This window comes from Pyrus communis, chromosome 11 (genome assembly GCF_963583255.1).
Source record: "Pyrus communis chromosome 11, drPyrComm1.1, whole genome shotgun sequence".
NCBI classification, from domain to species: domain Eukaryota; kingdom Viridiplantae; phylum Streptophyta; class Magnoliopsida; order Rosales; family Rosaceae; genus Pyrus; species Pyrus communis.
The window spans coordinates 24149127-24168679 of NC_084813.1; the positions used below are offsets into that span (position 1 = coordinate 24149127).

General features: G+C 40.1%; 2 protein-coding genes, 1 non-coding gene and 1 pseudogene across 3 annotated transcripts; all 4 read right to left on the bottom strand.

Moving 5' to 3' along the window:
- Positions 1 to 158: 158 nt before the first annotated feature.
- Positions 159 to 7442, bottom strand: LOC137708032 (uncharacterized). Its single transcript, XM_068446995.1, has 4 exons — positions 3991 to 7442; positions 3545 to 3816; positions 2795 to 3391; positions 159 to 2676 (listed from the first exon to the last, which is right to left on the bottom strand). The coding sequence occupies exons 1-4, from the start codon at positions 7348 to 7350 to the stop codon at positions 252 to 254; spliced, it is 6654 nt and encodes a 2217-aa protein (XP_068303096.1). The 5' UTR covers positions 7351 to 7442; the 3' UTR covers positions 159 to 251.
- Positions 7443 to 9359: 1917 nt separating this feature from the next.
- On the bottom strand, positions 9360 to 13449 carry LOC137707923 (cullin-3A-like). The gene is made up of 2 exons (XM_068446867.1): positions 13000 to 13449; positions 9360 to 11963 (listed from the first exon to the last, which is right to left on the bottom strand). Exons 1-2 carry the CDS (start codon positions 13158 to 13160, stop codon positions 9923 to 9925), a joined length of 2202 nt encoding a protein of 733 aa, XP_068302968.1. The 5' UTR covers positions 13161 to 13449; the 3' UTR covers positions 9360 to 9922.
- A 1400-nt stretch (positions 13450 to 14849) lies between these two features.
- On the bottom strand, positions 14850 to 19300 carry LOC137708870 (cullin-3B-like; annotated as a pseudogene).
- On the bottom strand, positions 18355 to 18473 carry LOC137709570 (5S ribosomal RNA). Its single transcript, XR_011064869.1, has one exon. It is a non-coding gene; the product is annotated as a 5S ribosomal RNA (ribosomal RNA).
- Positions 19301 to 19553: the final 253 nt, after the last annotated feature.

The window sequence follows — 19553 nt, forward strand, 5'->3', positions numbered from 1 at the left end:
GCCGAAAAATCGGTTCTCTAAAAAGCATTCAACTTCTGCACCAGACTCTCAGAGTTCGAATTCTTCCCCTCCTAATATTGCTTGTATAAAAAAAAAAAATTAAAAAAAAAGTGCAATATGAAAGTTGGAATTCAGAGCAACTGTATTCCCAGCTGAAGTGTATGCCAACATTTCCTTGAAATTCTCCAAAATCTCCCAAATAGTGAACGATATGAATCCTCCATGGCTATTGTATTTGCACAAATTACACCTTAACTAAGAAGAAAATAGGGATTGAATCCATCCCATATTGCATCCTCTCCCAATTTCGGGATCACGTTGTCACCGTTGGAGCCAACAGCATCCTCGTGCGATTTAACGACCAACAAATACAGGTTAGAGATCAAAGGGTTCCTGAGAAACGGATTGATAGCTTTACCGAGTTCTGCAACATCAGACAGTAGATGCTTGTTATCACCAGTTTTCCCGTTGAGTACGCACTTCGAGAGGGTATGAAAGGCAAGCAAATTGGCATAAAGCGGCAGAAATGCATCCTTGTGGTTGCCCGCTCCACCAACCCAATCAGCTCCACCTAGTTTCGCGATGCGGTCCTTGGCAAATGCAGTCAACTGGCAAGAAAATCTGAGTCTCCAATCGCGTAGATAATCACTAAACTGTTGCTTGTTTAGAAAGTCAGCTGCCCAAGATTTTGAAATCGGAAGGTTCTCCAGTTGCGAACAGCATAGTTGACAGACGAACAGCTTTTCCTCATGATGATTATCGATCTCCTTATCAAATACCTGTCTCACAATATCTCCTTTCAGCACCTCACGATTTGATGCATTCAGCACCCAGCGTAAAAGATAATCGAAATACCCAGTCCAGTGACCAAAGATGGAAGATAGATGCTCAAAACAAGACCCGATCACTTTCTCCACTTGAGTGGGAACAACTCCACTACGAGAGCTTCCAGATCTTTTGCTCGTAAAACTCCCCTGAATACCAATGGCAAGCCTTTCTCTAATCTCATCATCTTCATCCTCCAGCAGCTGGATACATGTGAACCATATATCTAGTATTTGATGCCCGTAGAAATTAACCGCTTCTTTTGGTTCAAAAGTTGAGCATGAATTTTCAGAAGGGATTCGGCTATTGAATACAGTGGAACCGATAAGCGCAGCTTGCTCTAGCAAACCAGATGCTATGATAGACTCTGCCGCTGCCATGCGCATGTTTATTGGCTCAGACGAAGCACTATGTTTCATAATTACGTTGGTGAAAAAGGAAATTATGCTATAAAGTCGGGTCAACTGTTCTAACCAATCAGAGTCACTGTTGTCAATAAGAATATAAGTTGTAAATAAACCTGCAAACCGCTTTACGCAGATTCCGAAGCAGCAGATGAGTGTTTGTTGAGCTTTTGCATGTCTTGTGACCTTGTACAAGGAAATCAACTTATCCCAAAGCAGAAACACAGAATCACATTCCATACTGCCAACGTAAATTGTTTCCGTGCATTTTGCATCCCCAAGTTTCTGGAACTGCAGCGTGTTCCAAGTGAATAGAATCCTCAGTATGTAATATGAGCATCTGTGGTACTTCTCCACATCCAATATATTAACCAATGTCGTTTGGAGGTTAGTTCTGACCCAGTGCTGAATAACCCTAATCTCACTGCTGATGTCATGGGACTCGTTACCAGATTCTGTTGATGTTACGAATTTCAGCAGCCACTTCAATGTTGCAAGTCGAACTTCATAATCTGAATCTGACAAAGAGCGGACCAGCCTTTCCTGGAGTCCCGCAAAAGAGTTTTCCATTTCAGGTATCTCTGCATATCTTGAATTATTCTGAGAATACCTCTGAGGCGTCTGAAAAACATCTTCAGCCATTTTCTCTGATGCTTGAAACACGCAACTGAAATAGGAGACTGCTGCTTGTTGTCGGAGTTCTGCCATGGTTGGATCATAATATGAATGCCCGTTAGAAACCTTTACATCTAAGCATTCTGTAGATAACTCCAAAGTTAGGTTGCGAAGAGCATAAATTTTTTTGCTAGTATGGCACGTCCTTGCAATACTGAGCATGTGATCCAGTAACTTTAGGAAAGAAGCATTGAGGATTGGACAAGGGCACAATCTGGGCTTTCCGATCCATGAATGCGCTAAAAGAGCTTGAAACAAATCACCAAGAATCTGATCTTTCTTTGAGGAATCAGCCAGATTTCTACAGTTTGTATCCAGGAGAGAACTCAACTGCAGTAGAATTCCATGGATCCAATTATATGAACTCTGGTGTCTTCTTTCAGTTTTGTGAAGTAATAGGGACGATTCGGGAGTCAGTGCAGCTTGGTCATCTATTCTGGGCAACTCGGATACTATATTGAGGAGAACAGTTGGCAGCTTCTCATTAGATACAAGGCCTGTTAAAGCTCTAGATGCAAGAACACGGACTCTTAGATTGCTTTGGGTAGAGCACTTTCTAATGAAGGGCATTAACAAAAAAGGATCCACGTCATCTCCAGTCTCACTTGCGATTGTTGATGGCTTCAGCCTGGATAACAGAATCAAGACGGGGCACAAGCTTGGGTGCACAGCATTTTCTAGGTTGGATTCAGATTGTCCAGATATCCCGTCCGCAAGCAACACTGTCGCAACTTTCAGTTCCTTGAATAGAAATGGATGCAATAAGGGATACCTTCAAGGAAAAAGGATATTTTGATTAAGTAAAAGTTTACTCAGAAAACCTAATAAAATGTCAAAGCATTCAGGAAGAACCCATGACAGTAAGAAATAATTAGTCAAGGCATCCATACCGATGAAAAAATTCAACCCCAGTTAGTGCACGTCTTGACGACTCTCGTTTTTGGACATTAAGGAATCCAATCATCCGACGTACCAAAGCAGTGTATGCCTGACAAGCACTGTTCCGAACCTCCCAGTGGGGAGAAGAAAAGGAGCAAATTGAAACAATCATAGCCTCAGCAGAAAAACCTGAGGTGTCAGCAGCCAGGTTGGTATCATTGAAGGCGGCTCTGAGGACATTGAATGCATGTACAGTAGGAATGACACCCTCATCACGGATCTTTGAAACCTTGTCGCTAATATCTATATCTGACGGCACCACAGACTCAAAAACTTTGCCCGACTTTATAGAGGGCAATTTACCCATGTCGCCATTAGAGCTGTTGGTTTCAACCAGACCCACAATAGATGCATTAGCAACATCTAAGAGCCACCGTAGAGCCCGTGGGAGAAGTTTCTTAGGTGCACCTTCTGGCTCTGAGAGGAACAGTGCTATAAACGCAGCAGGAATACCTGCACTTCTCCTTAACAAGTCATCCACTGTTTGACCCTTGGCCACGGTTCTGTCCATAAGCTGCTCCATCCAGGTTTCTGTTAACTTGCAAAGTCTGAATGGGGACGGCATAATCCAACAAATAAAAGTCATGAGATGCACGGAAACCTTATACATAATAGTATATAATATTACAATGTACAAACTAGAAAAATAATTTTAAAAAAAAAAAAAGAAAAAAAAAAAGAAAAGACAAGAAGAAACATACCGGGGATCATTTGAACAAAGTAAACGGTTGCAAAGAGCTGTAAATCCGGCCCTTGTTTTATCAATTGCACCGTTGTGCTTCATCTTCAAAAGGACCTCCAAGAAGTGATTCCCAATTCGTTCAAGTTGTTTCAAATCAAGCATTGCATCGGAAGCCATCAAAACTGAAGCATCAGAAGCACAAGAAGAAGTGGCTTCTGAATCTAATAATTCTGAGGAAGGGCTACTTGGTAAAGGAATCTTTCTTGTGATAGTTCCCAAAAGAAGACTCACCTGAAAATTAAGGCAAAAATAAAATGGTCACATTGACATACATTTACAAAACCTTGGGCTCAACAGTACGTAATACGTACGTACTACAACATCATATATCCTAGGCATTTATCATATCAATGACTTATTAACTGCACTCCAACACAAACCCATAAGTAACGCCAATTTAATTACCTCTTTCATCGCAAGCCAACAGCCAACCATTACACTTTGTTCTGATCGCCTGTTACTCTGGACAAGTTTGTAGTTTTTGTCTTCATCCTCCAACTGAGATGTTTTAACCTCCACCTCATCTGGAACCTCTGATAAGAAAGAATCATCATCATCAACCACTTCATCCATGTCCTCAGGGAGATGCCAAGCATCTGCAGAAACCACCCAAAGTGCCAAAGAAGTTATTCGCATTACAAGCTCCAAGAGCTTCTCTAGTGAATGTCTCATCTCTGAGATACTAGACTGTGCTATGTCAGAGTTGAAGTCCAATTCCTCAAAAGCATATCGTAGAGTGAGTAATACCCCGTGAACAAAGCTGTTCCGACAAGCTTCAGAAAGATCCTTCTCCCCTTCCTCTATGGAAACATCCAACCAATCAATTAGTGACCTAACATATTCCATCACAGGATATCCAGTATTATAAGTTTGATTATCTCCGTTTTCCATGGCAGACTCTGTACGAAGACAAGCTACATTAACTGAAGCTTGAACAGTCCATCCTAGCTGTAAGACATACTTCCTGAAAATCAGCCTTAAGGTCAGAGCTCCAGCATCAGTTTCTCTCACTCGTGGACTGCAAACTAATTTCTTAGCCCATAAAATCACATTCTTGACCATACCTTCATCTGAAATTCCAGGAAGTGGGGTTGGAAAATGTAACAAGATGCGAAAAGAATTCTCTCTCAGCTTGTCCCAGCTATCAATTATGGATCCCACTAACAACAAAGTTGAATCAGGTGAGGTCATTCCTTTATTATACGGATAGAGCCGGTCTTCCACACATAAAGAACCATTTTTTTCTTGAGTAGCAGGCACAATGGACCAAACATTGAGCATTATTAGAATGAGCTCCATTGCCATTATTTTTCTCTTATAAGGTGCAGACGGATAGCAAGAGAAAAACAGAAATGAACTTAACCACCTCATGAAATAAAAAAGATCGCTTGCTCTGTTTGCTTCAGTATGTTCACTTCCATTTGAAGGATGCATTCCATTGCTGTTACTATGCTCCAGGGGTTGCCAGCGTCCCTGCTTAAATTGTCTCTCCAAGGCTGTTCGGACCCGAGCAAAAAACTTTCTGAACAAGCTACTCCACTTCATTTGGAAAGCTGTAGAGCAACACCTCATGTTCAATGGCACTGCTTCCTTTAATAACATGAGCTCTAAATGGGAAGGTAAACTAGCTGTCTTGGGATTCAAGAAAAGTGTCTCTGCAGCATCCACGCGTAATGAATCATCAACATGGGTCAATGCCAGTACTAGCCACTCAACACAAACTTCAACCTTTATCCCCTTGATAGAAACAAGAGCATGTCGGTCGGGGAAATTTGTTTCTAGTTCACCAAAATTTTCATGTGCTGCGTAATCAATGTCCCCTTCAAGCAATGCAAGTAAACGAGATACCTTCAGCAGTGAAACTAAGATGGCCACTTTCTGTTCAACTCTCAGTTCCATGTTTCCATGATAGAGCTCAGGACATAACAGTTGACTTTCACCCTTGCTCAAACCAACTGAAATAAAAGCAAGCATAGCAAATATACTGTCCTCGTCCACTTCAAGTAAAATTGGCAGAGCATAAGTGTTCAAATTAGAGCGGAGCTTTGAAACCCCAGAAGCAAGTCCAGACAAAAATGGAGGCAGACAATGCCCCCTATAAAGCACATAACCACCTTCAATACCATCACTTCTCCAACACTCGTTACGCAAGTCCTCAAGTAAAATCTTCAAAAACGACGTGAGAGCACAGCACACATCATCATCAATGTACGCATGTGCAGTCTGAAACAGCAAGCCAGGACTCATATCCAACATAGTTTTTGCACCCAATCTCTTTGTCAGTGAACCCAAAGGAACATATCTTCCCTTGCAGCGAGGACCCAGACGAAGAAGATCTGAAGCAATGCTTTGCAAGAATGACCTTATTCTCTCACTACCTTCTGACCAGCGAAGAGTGGATCGAATGTCTAGGAAGAGATCAAAAATGAGATGAACTTGTTTGACTGTTTGACTCAAAGGATCTTCCAAATTATTCCATATGATCCTCAATATCCGGGTTCCCATCTCCACTGGGATCGGATCATAATCCTTGGATGTGATGGTAAGACTAGCTAACATTGAAGTTTTTATTTGTTGCAAACACATCTGCAACACAGTCAACGCATGAAAGTTAAAATGGCTATCGGTAGGGTTCTCGCAGTAGTTACATAACTCAGGCAAAATTCCATCATACAGTATAGTCTTAACGCAGTTGCCACCACTCGTATGACTCTCGTAGCCATTCGAACTACCCTTTGACACATCAAAATGGGTATTAAGCACTGCCCTCGAAACCGCAGTAAGAATCCCCCGTATCAAGCAAAGTCTACTCATGTCAGATAAACTACGAATTTCGGTGTACATATCCCCTTTATAAGGAAGTTTGGCAATGACATTCCTCCTTTCACTATCAGCATTAGCATCTAAACTACTAATACAATCAGTTGGGTGAAAAATACCTTCAATTATAAACAAGCCGAGCTCTTCGGGGCCGAGACACACTTGCAGAGCTGCACAGAAGCTCACTCCAGCAGCCACATAACAATCTCTCGAAAACGCCACCGACTTCAGGACGCTCAAAACGACAGTCACACTCATCTCCAACACATTCAATCGACCATCATTATCAGAACCACCATTAAACTCCTCGAATTTCGAAGGGAAGCGCTGAAGCAGATAATACAAACAAGACAGAGCCTCCTGGCATTGCTCCATAACGATCGGAGAAGGCCGAGAGTACGCTTTCGTCTCCGAAATCAGAGCATCCAAGCTCGAAACCGTATCGGATGCAATTAAAACGGCGCATTCTTCCACAATTTCAACCAAAAACCCCAACTTTGGCATACCCATTACCGATAAGGCCGACCGGGACACACAGAACCGCTTCCCCCTGCCGCCGCCGTAGTCTTCGCATAGCTTCCGATAGCACCGCCGGATCAGAGGCTGGAAAGTTCGCGCCTTTGCCAAAACAGAGACGAGAGTTTTATGCAGAGGCAATGAATTTTCCAGAAACAGAAGCTCCAAGTAAAACGGCGCCGCTTCGGAGACCAGAGCTTCGTCCCCACAGGCGAGTACGTCGCCGAAAGCAGCGGCGAGGCCCTTGGTGTGGTTGAGCTGGGAGTAGGTGGAGTTCAGAGAGACTAGCTCTTTGAGGAGGGAGAAGAACTTTGAGGTGGCGATTTGCGGCGGGAGGGAATTCAGGGAATCGGTGTAGGTGGCGGGGAATACGACGGTGTTGTAGGTGTAGCGGTGGCGGTGCTGGATTGCACGCCATTTGGAGGACATGGTTGGAAATTGTGAGCTCTGATTGGAGCCGGCGGCGTTGCTAGTGTTTGAAACTTGGAACCAATATGTAGGGCATACGTCAGACCGAACAGACCCATTTAGTCTAATTGAATAAGCAATTGGGGATGTTGATGTTGAACTTGTGTACTATTTAGTACAATCATTTTGTTTTTTGTTTTTTTATGAATAGTTTGAGTTATTGTATTATTATAAGGACGGATTTATGGCATTATTTTTTACACATAATTTTGTGAGGCCCACTTTGTTATGTATTTCAATAATTCGAATTGTTTATCTTTTAACACTTCCTCCAAATATCAATGTCTACCAAAAATCATCCAAATATGAAACCATATGATCATTAGATTAAGACAAATAAAGATGTAGTGAATAGTACTAAGAAAATGTAAACATGTGATTTTTCGTTAAAAATAAACAGTACCAGAAATGTTTCGTTAAAATTTCATTTAAAATAACACTACGTGACACCCAAGGTAAGTAACCTCAACTACATCAATCAGTCATCGTATTGGGTTTGTTTATGGGCTTCCTTTAGCGTCCCTTTGCCGCATCAAACTGAATGAACTTGGGCCCGTATGTACGGTCGAGCACAAAAATACCCCACCAGGTTTTACTTACAACTTTGTTTGGGGGCCCATAATCCATTTTTGTCAGTATGCTAGACCTTGACGGTCAGTAGTACTGTAGTAGCATGCAAATTTTGCTCCCATGAATTACCAAATGCATGAAGGAAAGATCTTACATCTCTCGTTGAGATCTGAGGAATGAAAATGCCTATAAATACATGGTTGCTTGCTCTTCAGTCTTTCAATTGACTCGGAAAGAAGAGGTTGCAAATGAGAGTTGACGGACACTGAACCTAATTCCGAAACATGGTTCGGTTTCCTCCTACATCTTATCTACCACTGTCTCTCCAAATCAATTCAACATTTCATTGTTGTTTTGAAAGACGTATGTGAGAATTGGAGGGGACTAAACAAATTCCACCAAGGAATTTTTACTTTGTTTGGTTTCCTCCAATATCTCATTTCCGGCTTTAAAAGCCATATTTGAGAATAGGAGAGGGCTAAACAAATTAATCTCCTGATGGAAGCTTCCTAGTTTGTTTAGTTTTCTCCAATATCTCATATCCGGTGCCTACACATAAAAACTTCTCAACATTCCAGTCATCTTTTAAAAGTCGTATGTGAGAACTAGAGGGAACTAAACAAATTAACCAAATAAGAAACTTCTACTTTGTTTAGTTTTCTCCAGTATCTCGTCTCCGACATCTAAAGTAAATGGAAATTACCCATTATTTCTCAATTTAAAAGTTTTATGTGAGAGTTGGAGTGTGCCAAACAAATAAAAATATTAATTGCCATAATTTGTTTGGTTCCATTCATCATCTCATGATCTCATCTCCAACTTATAAAGTTCACTCCCAGACCCAAAAAAAGGCTTTTGTCTCTCTGTATGAAGGGAGAACACAGATTTGGTGAAACATTCATATACCAAAAGTGGCCCTCCATTCTTACAACTTTTAAAAGAACAACTTAATTAAATAAAGGAAAAATCAGCAAAATAATCAAAATAAAACTAAAAAAGAGCATATTATGATAACCAAAAAACTAACTGAGAATAAACTAAAAAAGGAGCATAATGACACGCCGTTAGCATGTGGCAAGAGACTAGTAGTTACATAAAGTCTTAAACTCCGTTGTTTCTCTCTTCGGTGTCAACTGCTGTCTCAGGTTTCCCAATGCTTTTTTCAGTTTATTGAGGGTTTTCTGAAATTAATCGGAAACTGATTCAGCTAACGATAATTACAAAATCCTGAACAAATTGAAGAATTACCAAAAGCCTGAGACAAGAGCTGAACCCCAGGGAGAGAAAAACAACAAATTAGAACACGCATCGACCTCACAAGATCACAGCAAACTATACACAATGCTAAGTCTCCTAGAACCGGACAGAGATCAAAAGAAATCATTTTTGCGCAAAAGTGGAAATCTAACCTTTCATCGACATATTTGTCAAATCTTTGCCTTGCTTGGATCATCCAATCTGGATTTCATATAACACAACAATATTGCAGCATTTCCAGCTGATTATCCCACAAACAGTGGGCGAGGAATGGTATCCTCCTGTGAGCTCAGTTTTACCCAGCTTCCTGCGAAATGGTTTTCTTCGTCGAGGAGTACAGCAATCATTTCACAAGCTATTAATGACCATCACCATGTACTAACAGAAGCAACAGTATAAATTTTGAAGTTAACGAGCTCTTACAAACCCTGCATTGGATGAGCGTAAATACTGGTGCTCAAAATCTGATACAGGAGGAGAATGATTCTTTCCAACAAAGTTCCATCATCCCATTTCGAAAAGTTGAATAAACATGAGGAAAGATTAAGCAACAAAGATGCATTAATGTAACTTCATCGGAACCCACCCAAAGCCTGTAATGATCCGTGAACAATATTCCAACTGACCAAATGCAGGATAAATCATACAGGCTTGTGCCAAAAGCTACAAATGAAGAAGAAAGGAACCAACCCATGGTGTTTTTTTTTCAAGCAAGGTACCTGTACAATTTTCTATCTGTTTTATCCCTCTCCAAAAACTCCCGCTCAATTAGGGACTCGATTCGTTTCTTTATTACAACAGGGTTGGGCAAGAATCGCCCCTGCAGCTGTTTCGTCACCTCAGCAACAATGTTATTGTGATCCAGGAACCGCCTTGACTTCATGATCCTCACAATTGCTGCCTCAATCTGGGGCTTCCTGTCTTCCTCTACTCTCTGTCGGGTTTCTAGATTTTCTGGTTCAGACTCCCTTTGCGCAACCACAGTACCGATCTTTACCTTGAAGAACTTGCTTGTGAACTTGTCATTAATGAAGAAGGCATCCTCCTCAGCTATGTCCTTGCTCATTGGCTCCTTCCGAAGAACATTCTTCCCCTTAACACAGGCCAGAGATTGCAGGCACCTCTTCAAGTCAATGGCTGGTATCTCTGTGGCCTGCTCAATTTCCTTATATGTCAACCGGTCAGTGTTGTTAAATAGCATCAGTACACACATCTGATATGTGGAAACATTCAGCTCATGCTTCTGGCCCTTTCCAAAAGTCGCTTTCAAATCAGCTGTGCCCATATTAGTTTGCCACGACAATCTCCGGCCACTATGGGTCCCAAGATAGTAATTCTTGAACGTCTCACATACCCACAAAATTTCTGCTGGAAGGTTGCACGTGGCACTTGGTTGAGTAGGCCATGAACCTGTGGTGAGGACCTGGACAGTTAGCGTTGGGCTATCGCCTAACTGAGGTCCCACAGTTGAGTAGAATCCATGCATCGTATCCTGAGAGGTCTTCATATCAGTAAACATACCCTCCAATTTAGAAGTAAACTGATATCCGCACTCTGTTTTGAGCTTAACAATCAGACTTCTTTCCGCATCATCAGAAACAGTCTTCCCAGAAAGAAGCCTCTTTGCCAAGTGCTGCTTGTAATACTTTTCAAAGACGTCTTTCTCTTGAAGATAACGGAAAAGCATCATGACCTTGTCCAGTACAACCTCTACATCCTCCTCGCTAACCCCTCTCAGTCCTTTCCGAAGCTTGTCATCCACAAACAGAGAAATGAATTCAGGGCACCGGGCATTCAAATTAATGAAGTATTCAAAGGAGGAATTTAGAGCATTTTGGAATGTTTTGTCATTGTTAAATGCCAAGTTGATAACTTTGTCATATTTATCCTTCAAATCCAGGAGACGTTGCACAAAATCTACAGGATCCCTTAACCTTTCTGGGTCAGTAATTAGCTGCTTACCAGTATCTCGGATGTAAGCGGTCATGACATCTCGTACTATTACAAGTCCATTCTGCACCCTGCGGAACAAGCTATACATTCTTCCCAAGTCATCATATTTGTCATCCACAAGCATATTAACTAAACCTGAGCTCTCCATGTGAACTAGTCTGTTCATGTGACTTTCAATCATCTCCTTCTCCACCACATTAGTTATCTTAGCTTCACTTCTAGCATCCAAATAATGGGACACTCTCTCCATCTCTTCCGTTAAGCGTCTCTCAGCCTTCTTTAAATAGTTCCCACAATCGCATGACTCTATGAACTCTTGAGACTCACAGCGGTAAAAATCAGCTGAGACCTCAAGAAAATGCTTCTCAAAGTCATCTTGGTAAACAGTAGAACCTAAATCCATTAACATTTTTATAATATTCCTCATCAAGCCTCTGTTAATTACTTCCCCACTCCTTTCTCTGTGCACAAGCTCAAGAAGTGTATCCAAAAGCCTAGACCGGGTTTTGCTAGCATGGATAACAACATCCCTCCACAAGTTCAACCCAAGCTCATGAACAGGGGTCTTGTGGGTGCTTGGGATGAAGGTCCTATCCATGTACATCAATATGTCTCGGATCATCTGCAACGCTTTGTTATGCTCTGCCCATTTCCGGTTCAGCTCTTCCAGAAACAACTCTCCCTGAGCAGCTTCAATTGACTTAGATATTTCTTTTAGATGATGAGTCATGGTTGTCACCAAACCGGAGTAGAGTTTCTCTCCAAATTTGTGCAGAACCATATTGTAAGCATTCCTGAATTTACGCCATATTATTAAACATCATAAGCATAAAGTCATGTGAAACAAATAGTAATTATACATAAGAATCAAATCCACTTGCAAGTTATCTTTGCAAAATGAGAATACCAAACTGGAAATGCTAAACAGACAGAATCCTCTGCTTTCCTCAAATTACACTCTTACTAAGAAAAGCTTATCAATATAGCAAATCAAGTCATGGCACGAAATCATATAACTCACAAATGGGGTGGAAAATAAGGTCCAAATTTTTCCTAAGCAATACACAGTTCACGATCACTCCATAATTCTGAACTAATAATGGAATGACAATTAAGGTGCAGTGGAAGTAAAATCTGTCAGACTACCAACAAATACACTACAAGGGGATAGAAGAGACAAGACAAACACTCTCTAGCATAAATAAGCACAAATGGTAATGTAGAACATATATAAGCAACATAGATAAGAGATAATACAATGATATCCTGGCACCTCGTGATCAACCAGAAAGATATCCTAGAATTATCGTGACACGTAACTTTGGAAACAAATAAATATGCCAAACCTTTAAATAGCCTATAATCACTCAATTTCCTACCATAACTACACAAAGTAAGCTCTCACACTACTAAAGGGCAACATGCACAAAATTAAGAAATAACAATCGGGAAGTATACAATTTATTAGATACAATGCAATCCGCCGTGAGTCATCAACCCACTCCTTACACAAGTAGACCATAAGACCATCAATTACACCTAAATCAACATATAAACTGAGAAACTGGATCACAAAAAAAAAAACTAGGGCGAAAAAGCAATCATACACCCCGAAAGCAACATAAGAGTACGATCATCATACTTAAAGCTGTATCTCACAAATTAATCAAACTTTAACTAATAGTGTTCAGAAATGAAGTTATCCAACAAACCCAGAACAAATTATCACCTCCTAACAAGAATCAACATTTTCATTACCCAAAAACTAGATCATAATTCATGCGTAATTACATATCCTTTTGCGTTAATCGAAAGAGCTAAGCAGCAAACCTGTAGAGCTCCTCGAAGCTGAGCCCGCTAGCATTGTGATTGTAAATTTCATGAATCGCATGTTCCAGGATCTTCCACGTCTTCTCAGCGTACTTCGGATCAACCACGACCCGATGTTTGAAGGCTTCAATTTGGAAGTTCCTCTTCTTCTGACCACTCATCTTCTCGAACTCAACTCAGCTGAAAGACTAACACCTCCGATTAACTGATACGCGGTCCCGATTCCAAACCCTAGAAACCCGATTGAGATCGGGCGGTTCGGGTACTGCGAGAAAACCCTGGCTGTTGACCCGAATTGGGAAGAAGATCAAACGATCAGAGCACGTGAGAAAGGGCTTTTGGAGATGCAGGGGTTTGGGTCGAAGAAATCAGGGGTTTCCAATTGGAAATGGGACAACCCGGGGATAATGATAACGGAGACGCAAGAGAGAGTGAGAAATGTCGACGGCTTTATTTTGTGATTTTTTTTTTATTTTTAATAAATTTGATGTTCTTGCATTATTATTATTTTTTAGTACAAAAATATATTTTATACTATGAGAAGAAGGAGTTCGGTTAAACCTCATAATAGTCAACTTAATTTGATATCGAATTCGATATCTATAAGATTCGAATTTAAAACCTCTCACTTACATGTGAAGAGAAAAATTATCAAACCTTAGTACTAAGTGACTTTTTACATTATTATGTGAACAAGATATATGCTAAAAAAACTCTCTTAAGATGGAACTTTCTATACGTTAATTTTCATGGCAATATTATAAAATATTGTGCCAAATATATGAGTTGACAGAGAATTCTTAAAAAATCTCACTTTTGAGAGAGTTTTGGTAACATTTCTCTTTGGACAATTTGAGACAACTCTGTTCTCCTCCCTTTTTGATTCGTAGACGCTAAGCGTAAAAAGACTAATAAACCCCAGCTCACCATCAAGAAGGATTCGACATCAAATCTTCTTCTCTCTTTTTGTTTTCTCTTTTTTACCAGTTAGAATTTTATTTGAGTGTAATAAAGGGGATTTGAGTTAGTAAGGTTTATATAAAAAGATGCATAGATACTCAAAATGAGGACTTTAAGTGAGTAGCATTACGTATATGTAGGTAAAATGCTGACCACTTGACTAGAGTTAAAAATCTCTCTCTTAACACTATTAGCGCAATTTTAAAAGCTTGTTACTCAAATGTTTTTATGGTAAGGTATAACGTTGGTAGAGCCAATTCGACCGATTTGGTTGGTTTTAAAGCTAAAAATGTATTAATATTTAATTAAAATGAACCAAGTTGTAATTAGATTGGAATGGTTTGATGTTGCCTATACGGGAAACCGGCTAAACCGAATTAACTGCCTAATAAATTTCATTGGTTTTGGCATGTGACATTTATATATGGGTTACCATCATTTACTATTTTGTTTCATCTCACACTTAAAAAGAGAGTGTTCTTGTTCTCTACTCGTTCTAATCGGCCTCCAACAAAAAGAGGGAGGTCGGACCAAAGATTGAAGGTGGGTGGGCCTAAATGATCGGGTGGTCGAGTAGGGGCTTTCTGGGTCTGTGGTTGTACAGTTGACGGGATTCGATCCTTGGACACTATAGTTAATCCACGTATTGGTATCAACATTCTATGTAGTAAGATTGATAGTTCATCATCCCATTCGGAGAAGTTGAATAAAACATGAGGAAAGATTTAAGCAACAAACATACATTAACGTACTTCATCGAAACCCACCCGCAACCCGTAATGGTCCAAGAACAACATTCCGACTGACCAAATGTAGGATAAATCATACAGGTTTATGTCGAAAGCCACAAATAAAGAAGAAAAGAAACCAACCATGGTTTTCTTTTCCTTTCAAGCAAGGTACCTGTACAATTTTCCATCTATTTTATCCCTCTGCAAAAACTCCCGTTCAATGAGAGACTCGATTCATCTCTTTATTACAACAGGGTTGGGCAAGAATAACCCCTACAGCCGTTTCGTCACCTCGGCAACAATGTTATTGTGATCCAGGACCCGCCTTGACATCATGATCCTCACAATCGCTGCCTCAATCTGGGGCTTCCTGTCTTCCTCTACTCTCCGTCGGGTTTCTACATTTTCTGGTTCAGTCTCCCTTTGGGCAACCACAATACCAATCTTTATATTGAAGAACTTGCTTGTGAACTTTTCATTAAAAAAGAAGGCATCCTCCTCAGCTATGTCCTTGCTCATTGGCTCATTCCGAAAAACGTTCTTCCCTTTAACACAGGCCAGAGATTGTAGGCACCTCTTCAAGTCAACGGCTAGTATCTCTGTAGCCTGCTCAATTTCCTTATACGTCAACCGATCAACATTGTTGAATAGCATCAGTACACACAACTGATATATGGAAACATTCAACTCATGCTTCTGGCCCTTTCCAAAAGTTGATTTTAAATCAGTTGTGCCCATATTAATTTGCCACAACAATCTCTGACCAGTATGGGTCCCAAGATAGTAACTCTTGAACTTCTCACATACCCACAAAATTTTTGCTGGAAGGTTGTACGTGGCACTTGGTTGAGTAGGCCATGAACTTGTCGTGAGGACCTGGACAATTAGCATTGGGTTATCGCCTAACTGAGGTCCCACAGTTGAGTAGAATCCATGCATCGTATCCTGAAAGATCTTCATATTAGTGAACATACCCTCCAGTTTACAAGTAAACTGATATCCGTACTCTGTTTTGAGCTTAACAATCAGACTTCTTTCTGCATCATCAAAAACAGTATTCCCAGAAAAAAAGCCTATTTGCCAAATGTTGCTTGTAATACTTTTCAAAGACATCTTTCTCCTGAAGATAACGGACAAGCATCATGACCTTATCAAGCACAACCTTTACATCCTCCTCACTAACCCCTCTTAGTCCTTTCCGAAGCTTGTTATCCACAAACAGAGAAATGAATTCAGGGGACCGGGCATTCAAATTAATGAAGTATTCAAAAGAACAATTTAGAGCATTCTGGAATGTTTTGTTATTGTTAAACGCCAAGCTAATAACCTTGTCATATTTATCCTTCAAATCTAGGAGATGCTGCACAAAATCCACATGATCCATTAACCTTTCTGGGTCAGTAACTAGTTGTTTACCAGTATCTCGGATGTAAGCAGTCATGACATCTCATACTATTACAAGTCCATTCTGCACCTTGTGGAACAAGCTATACATTCTTCCCAAGTCGTCATATTTGTCATCCATAAGCATATTAACTAAGCATGAGTTCTCTATATGAACTAATCTGTTAATGTGACCTTCAATCATCTCCTTATCATTTCTTGAAGATAACAGAAAAGCATCATGACCTTGTCCAGTATAACCTCTACATCCTCCTCACAAACCCCTCTCAGTCCTTTCCGAAGTTTGTCGTCCATAAACAAAGAAATGAATTCAGGGGACCGGGCATTCAAATTGATGACTATTCAAAAGAGGAATTTAAAGCATTTTGGAATGTTTTGTCGTTGTTAAATGCCAAGCTGATAACTTTGTCATATTTATCCCTCAAATCCAGAAGGCGCTGCACAAAATCTACAGGATCCCTTAACATTTATGGGTCAGTAACTAGCTGCATACCAGTATCTCGGATGTAAGCAATCATGACATCTTGTACTATTACAAGTCCATTATGCACCATGCGAAACAAGCGATACATTATTCCCAAGTTGTCGTATTTGTCATCCACAAGTATATTAAGTAAGTTTGAGCTCTCCATATGAACTAGTATATTCATGTGACCTTCAATCATCTCCTTATCTGTCTCTTAAAGGTAACGGAAAAGCATCATGACCTTGTCTAGTACAACCTCTACATCCTCCTCACTAACCCTTCTTAGTCCTTTACGAAGCTTGTCATCAACAAACAGAGAAATGAATTCAGGGGACATGGCATTCAAATTGATGACGTATTCAAAAGAGGAATTTAGAGCATTTTGGAATGTTTTGTTATTGTTAAACACCAAGCTGATAACTTTGTCATATTTTTCCTTCAAATCCAGGAGACGCTGCACAAAATCTATAGGATCCCTTAACCTTTATGGGTCTGTAACTAGCTGCATACCAGTATCTCGAATGTAAGCAGTCATGACATCTCGTACTATTACAAGTCCATTTTGCACCCTGCAAAACAAGCTATACATTATTTCCAAGTCGTCATATTTTTCATCCATAAGCATATTAACTAAACCTGAGCTCTCCATATGAACTAGTTTGTTCATGTGACTTTCAATCATCACCTTCTCCTCCATAATAGTTAACTTAGCTTCACTTCTAGCATCCAAATAATGGGACACACTCATCCTTTCTTCCATTAAGCGTCTCTCAGCCTTCTTTAAATAGTTCCCACAATCACACGACTCTATGAACTCTTGAGACTCACAACGGTAAAAATCAGCTGAAACCTCAAGAAAATGCTTCTCAAAGTCATCTTGGTAAACAATAGAACCTAAATCCGTTACATTTTTCTAATATTCCTCATCAAGCCTCTGTGAATTACTTCGCCACTCCTTTCTTTGTGCACAAACTCAAGAAGTATATCCAAAAGCCTAGATTGGGTTTCGCTAGCATGGATAACAACATCTCTCCACAGGTTCAATCCAAGCTCACGAACAGGGGTTTTGTGGGTGCTTGGGATGAAAGTCCTATCCATGTACATCAATATGTCTTGAATTGCCAGCAATGCTTTGTTATGCTCAGCCCATTTCCGATCAAGCTCTTCCAGAAACAACTCTCCCCGAGCAGCTTCAATCGACTTAGACATTTCTTTTAGATGATAAGTCAAGGTTGTCACCAGACCAAAGTAGAGTTTCTCTCCAAATTTGTGCATAATCATATTGTAAGCGTTCCTGAATTCATGCCACATTATTAAACATCAAAAGCACAAAGTATCAAGATGTGAAACAAACAGTAGTTATAACATAAAAATCAAATCCATTTGCAAGTTATCTTTGCAAAATAAGACATAACAAATTGGAAAGCTACACACAGAGAATACTCCGTTTTTCATAAATTACACTCTTACTAAGCAAAGCTTATCAAAATAACCAAATCAAGTCAGGGCATAAAATTATATGCCTCACAAATGGGGTGGAAAATAAGGTCCAAATTTGTCCTAACCAATACACAGTTCAGGATCATTCCAAAATTCTGAACTAATAACGGAATGAGAATTAAAGTGAAGTGGAAGTAAAATATGTGGGAGACTACCATCAAATGCACTACAAGGGGATATAATAGACAAGACTAACACTCTAGCATAAATAGGCATAAATGATAAAGTAGAACAGATACAAGCATCATACAACAACAACAGCAAAGCCTTTCCCACTAGGTGGGGTCAGCTGTGATGATGCAACACGAGGACTTCCCAGAAGGTCACCCATCCTAGTACTACTCTCGCCCAAACTTGTTTAACTTCGGAGTTCAGATGGGATCCAGTGTATATGAGTTAGTATGATCGCATCCCAAGGATTTAATGTAAGATAAGAATGTCGACTGTCGACTACTTGACGCCCTCCCCTCCTCCTTTATCCAGGCTTGGGACCGGCAATGTGAGATAAACTTACACAGGCGGAGTTAGATACAAGCAACATAGATAAGAGATAATACAATAATATCTTAGAACCTAGTGATCAACTGCGAAGATATCCTAGAACCATCGTGACACGTAACTTGGGAAACAAATATGCCTACACTCTCTAAAATATTCCAAACCTTTAAATAGCCTATAATCACTCATTTTGCTACCGTAACTACGCACAGTAAGCTCTCACCCTACCAGAGGGTAACATGCAAAAAAAAATAAGAAATAACAATCGGGAAACATCCACTTTATTAGGTGCAATGCCTTCCGCTGCAAGTTATCAACCCACTCCTTAGACAAGTAAACCATAAGACCATCAATTACACCTAAATCAACATGTAAACTGAGAAAATGGATCACAAAAAAAAATCAACGGCAAAAAAAGCAACTTAGGAATAAGATGATCAGACTGAAAGCTGTATCTCACAAACCCAGAACAAATCATCACCTCCTAACAAGCATCAATAATTTCATTACCCAAAAACTAGATCATAGTTCATACATATTTACATATCATTTTGCGTTAATTGAAAGAGCTAGTGGCAAACCTATAGATGTCATCCATGCTGAGCCCGTTAGCATTGTGATTGTAAATTTCATGAATCGCATGCTCCAAGATCTTCCACGTCTTCTCAGCGTACCTCGGATCAACCACGACCCGATGTTTGAAGGCTTCAACTTGGAAGTTCCTCTTCTTCTAAGCACTCATCTTCTCGAACTCAACTCAGCTCAAAGCTTAACACCTCCAATTAACTGAGACGAGAGAAAGTGAGACAGAGAGATGAATCGGCGGAAATTAAGGGGAAACTCGGGGATAAAGTAAACGGAGACGAGAAAGAGTAAGACATGGAGCATTTTTGTTCACAATTTACATTGTTATCTCCACCAGAGACTTAATTATCTATCACGTGTATTTTCATTAATTTTGCTTAGTTTTTTTTTTTTTTAAATCAAAATTTGAA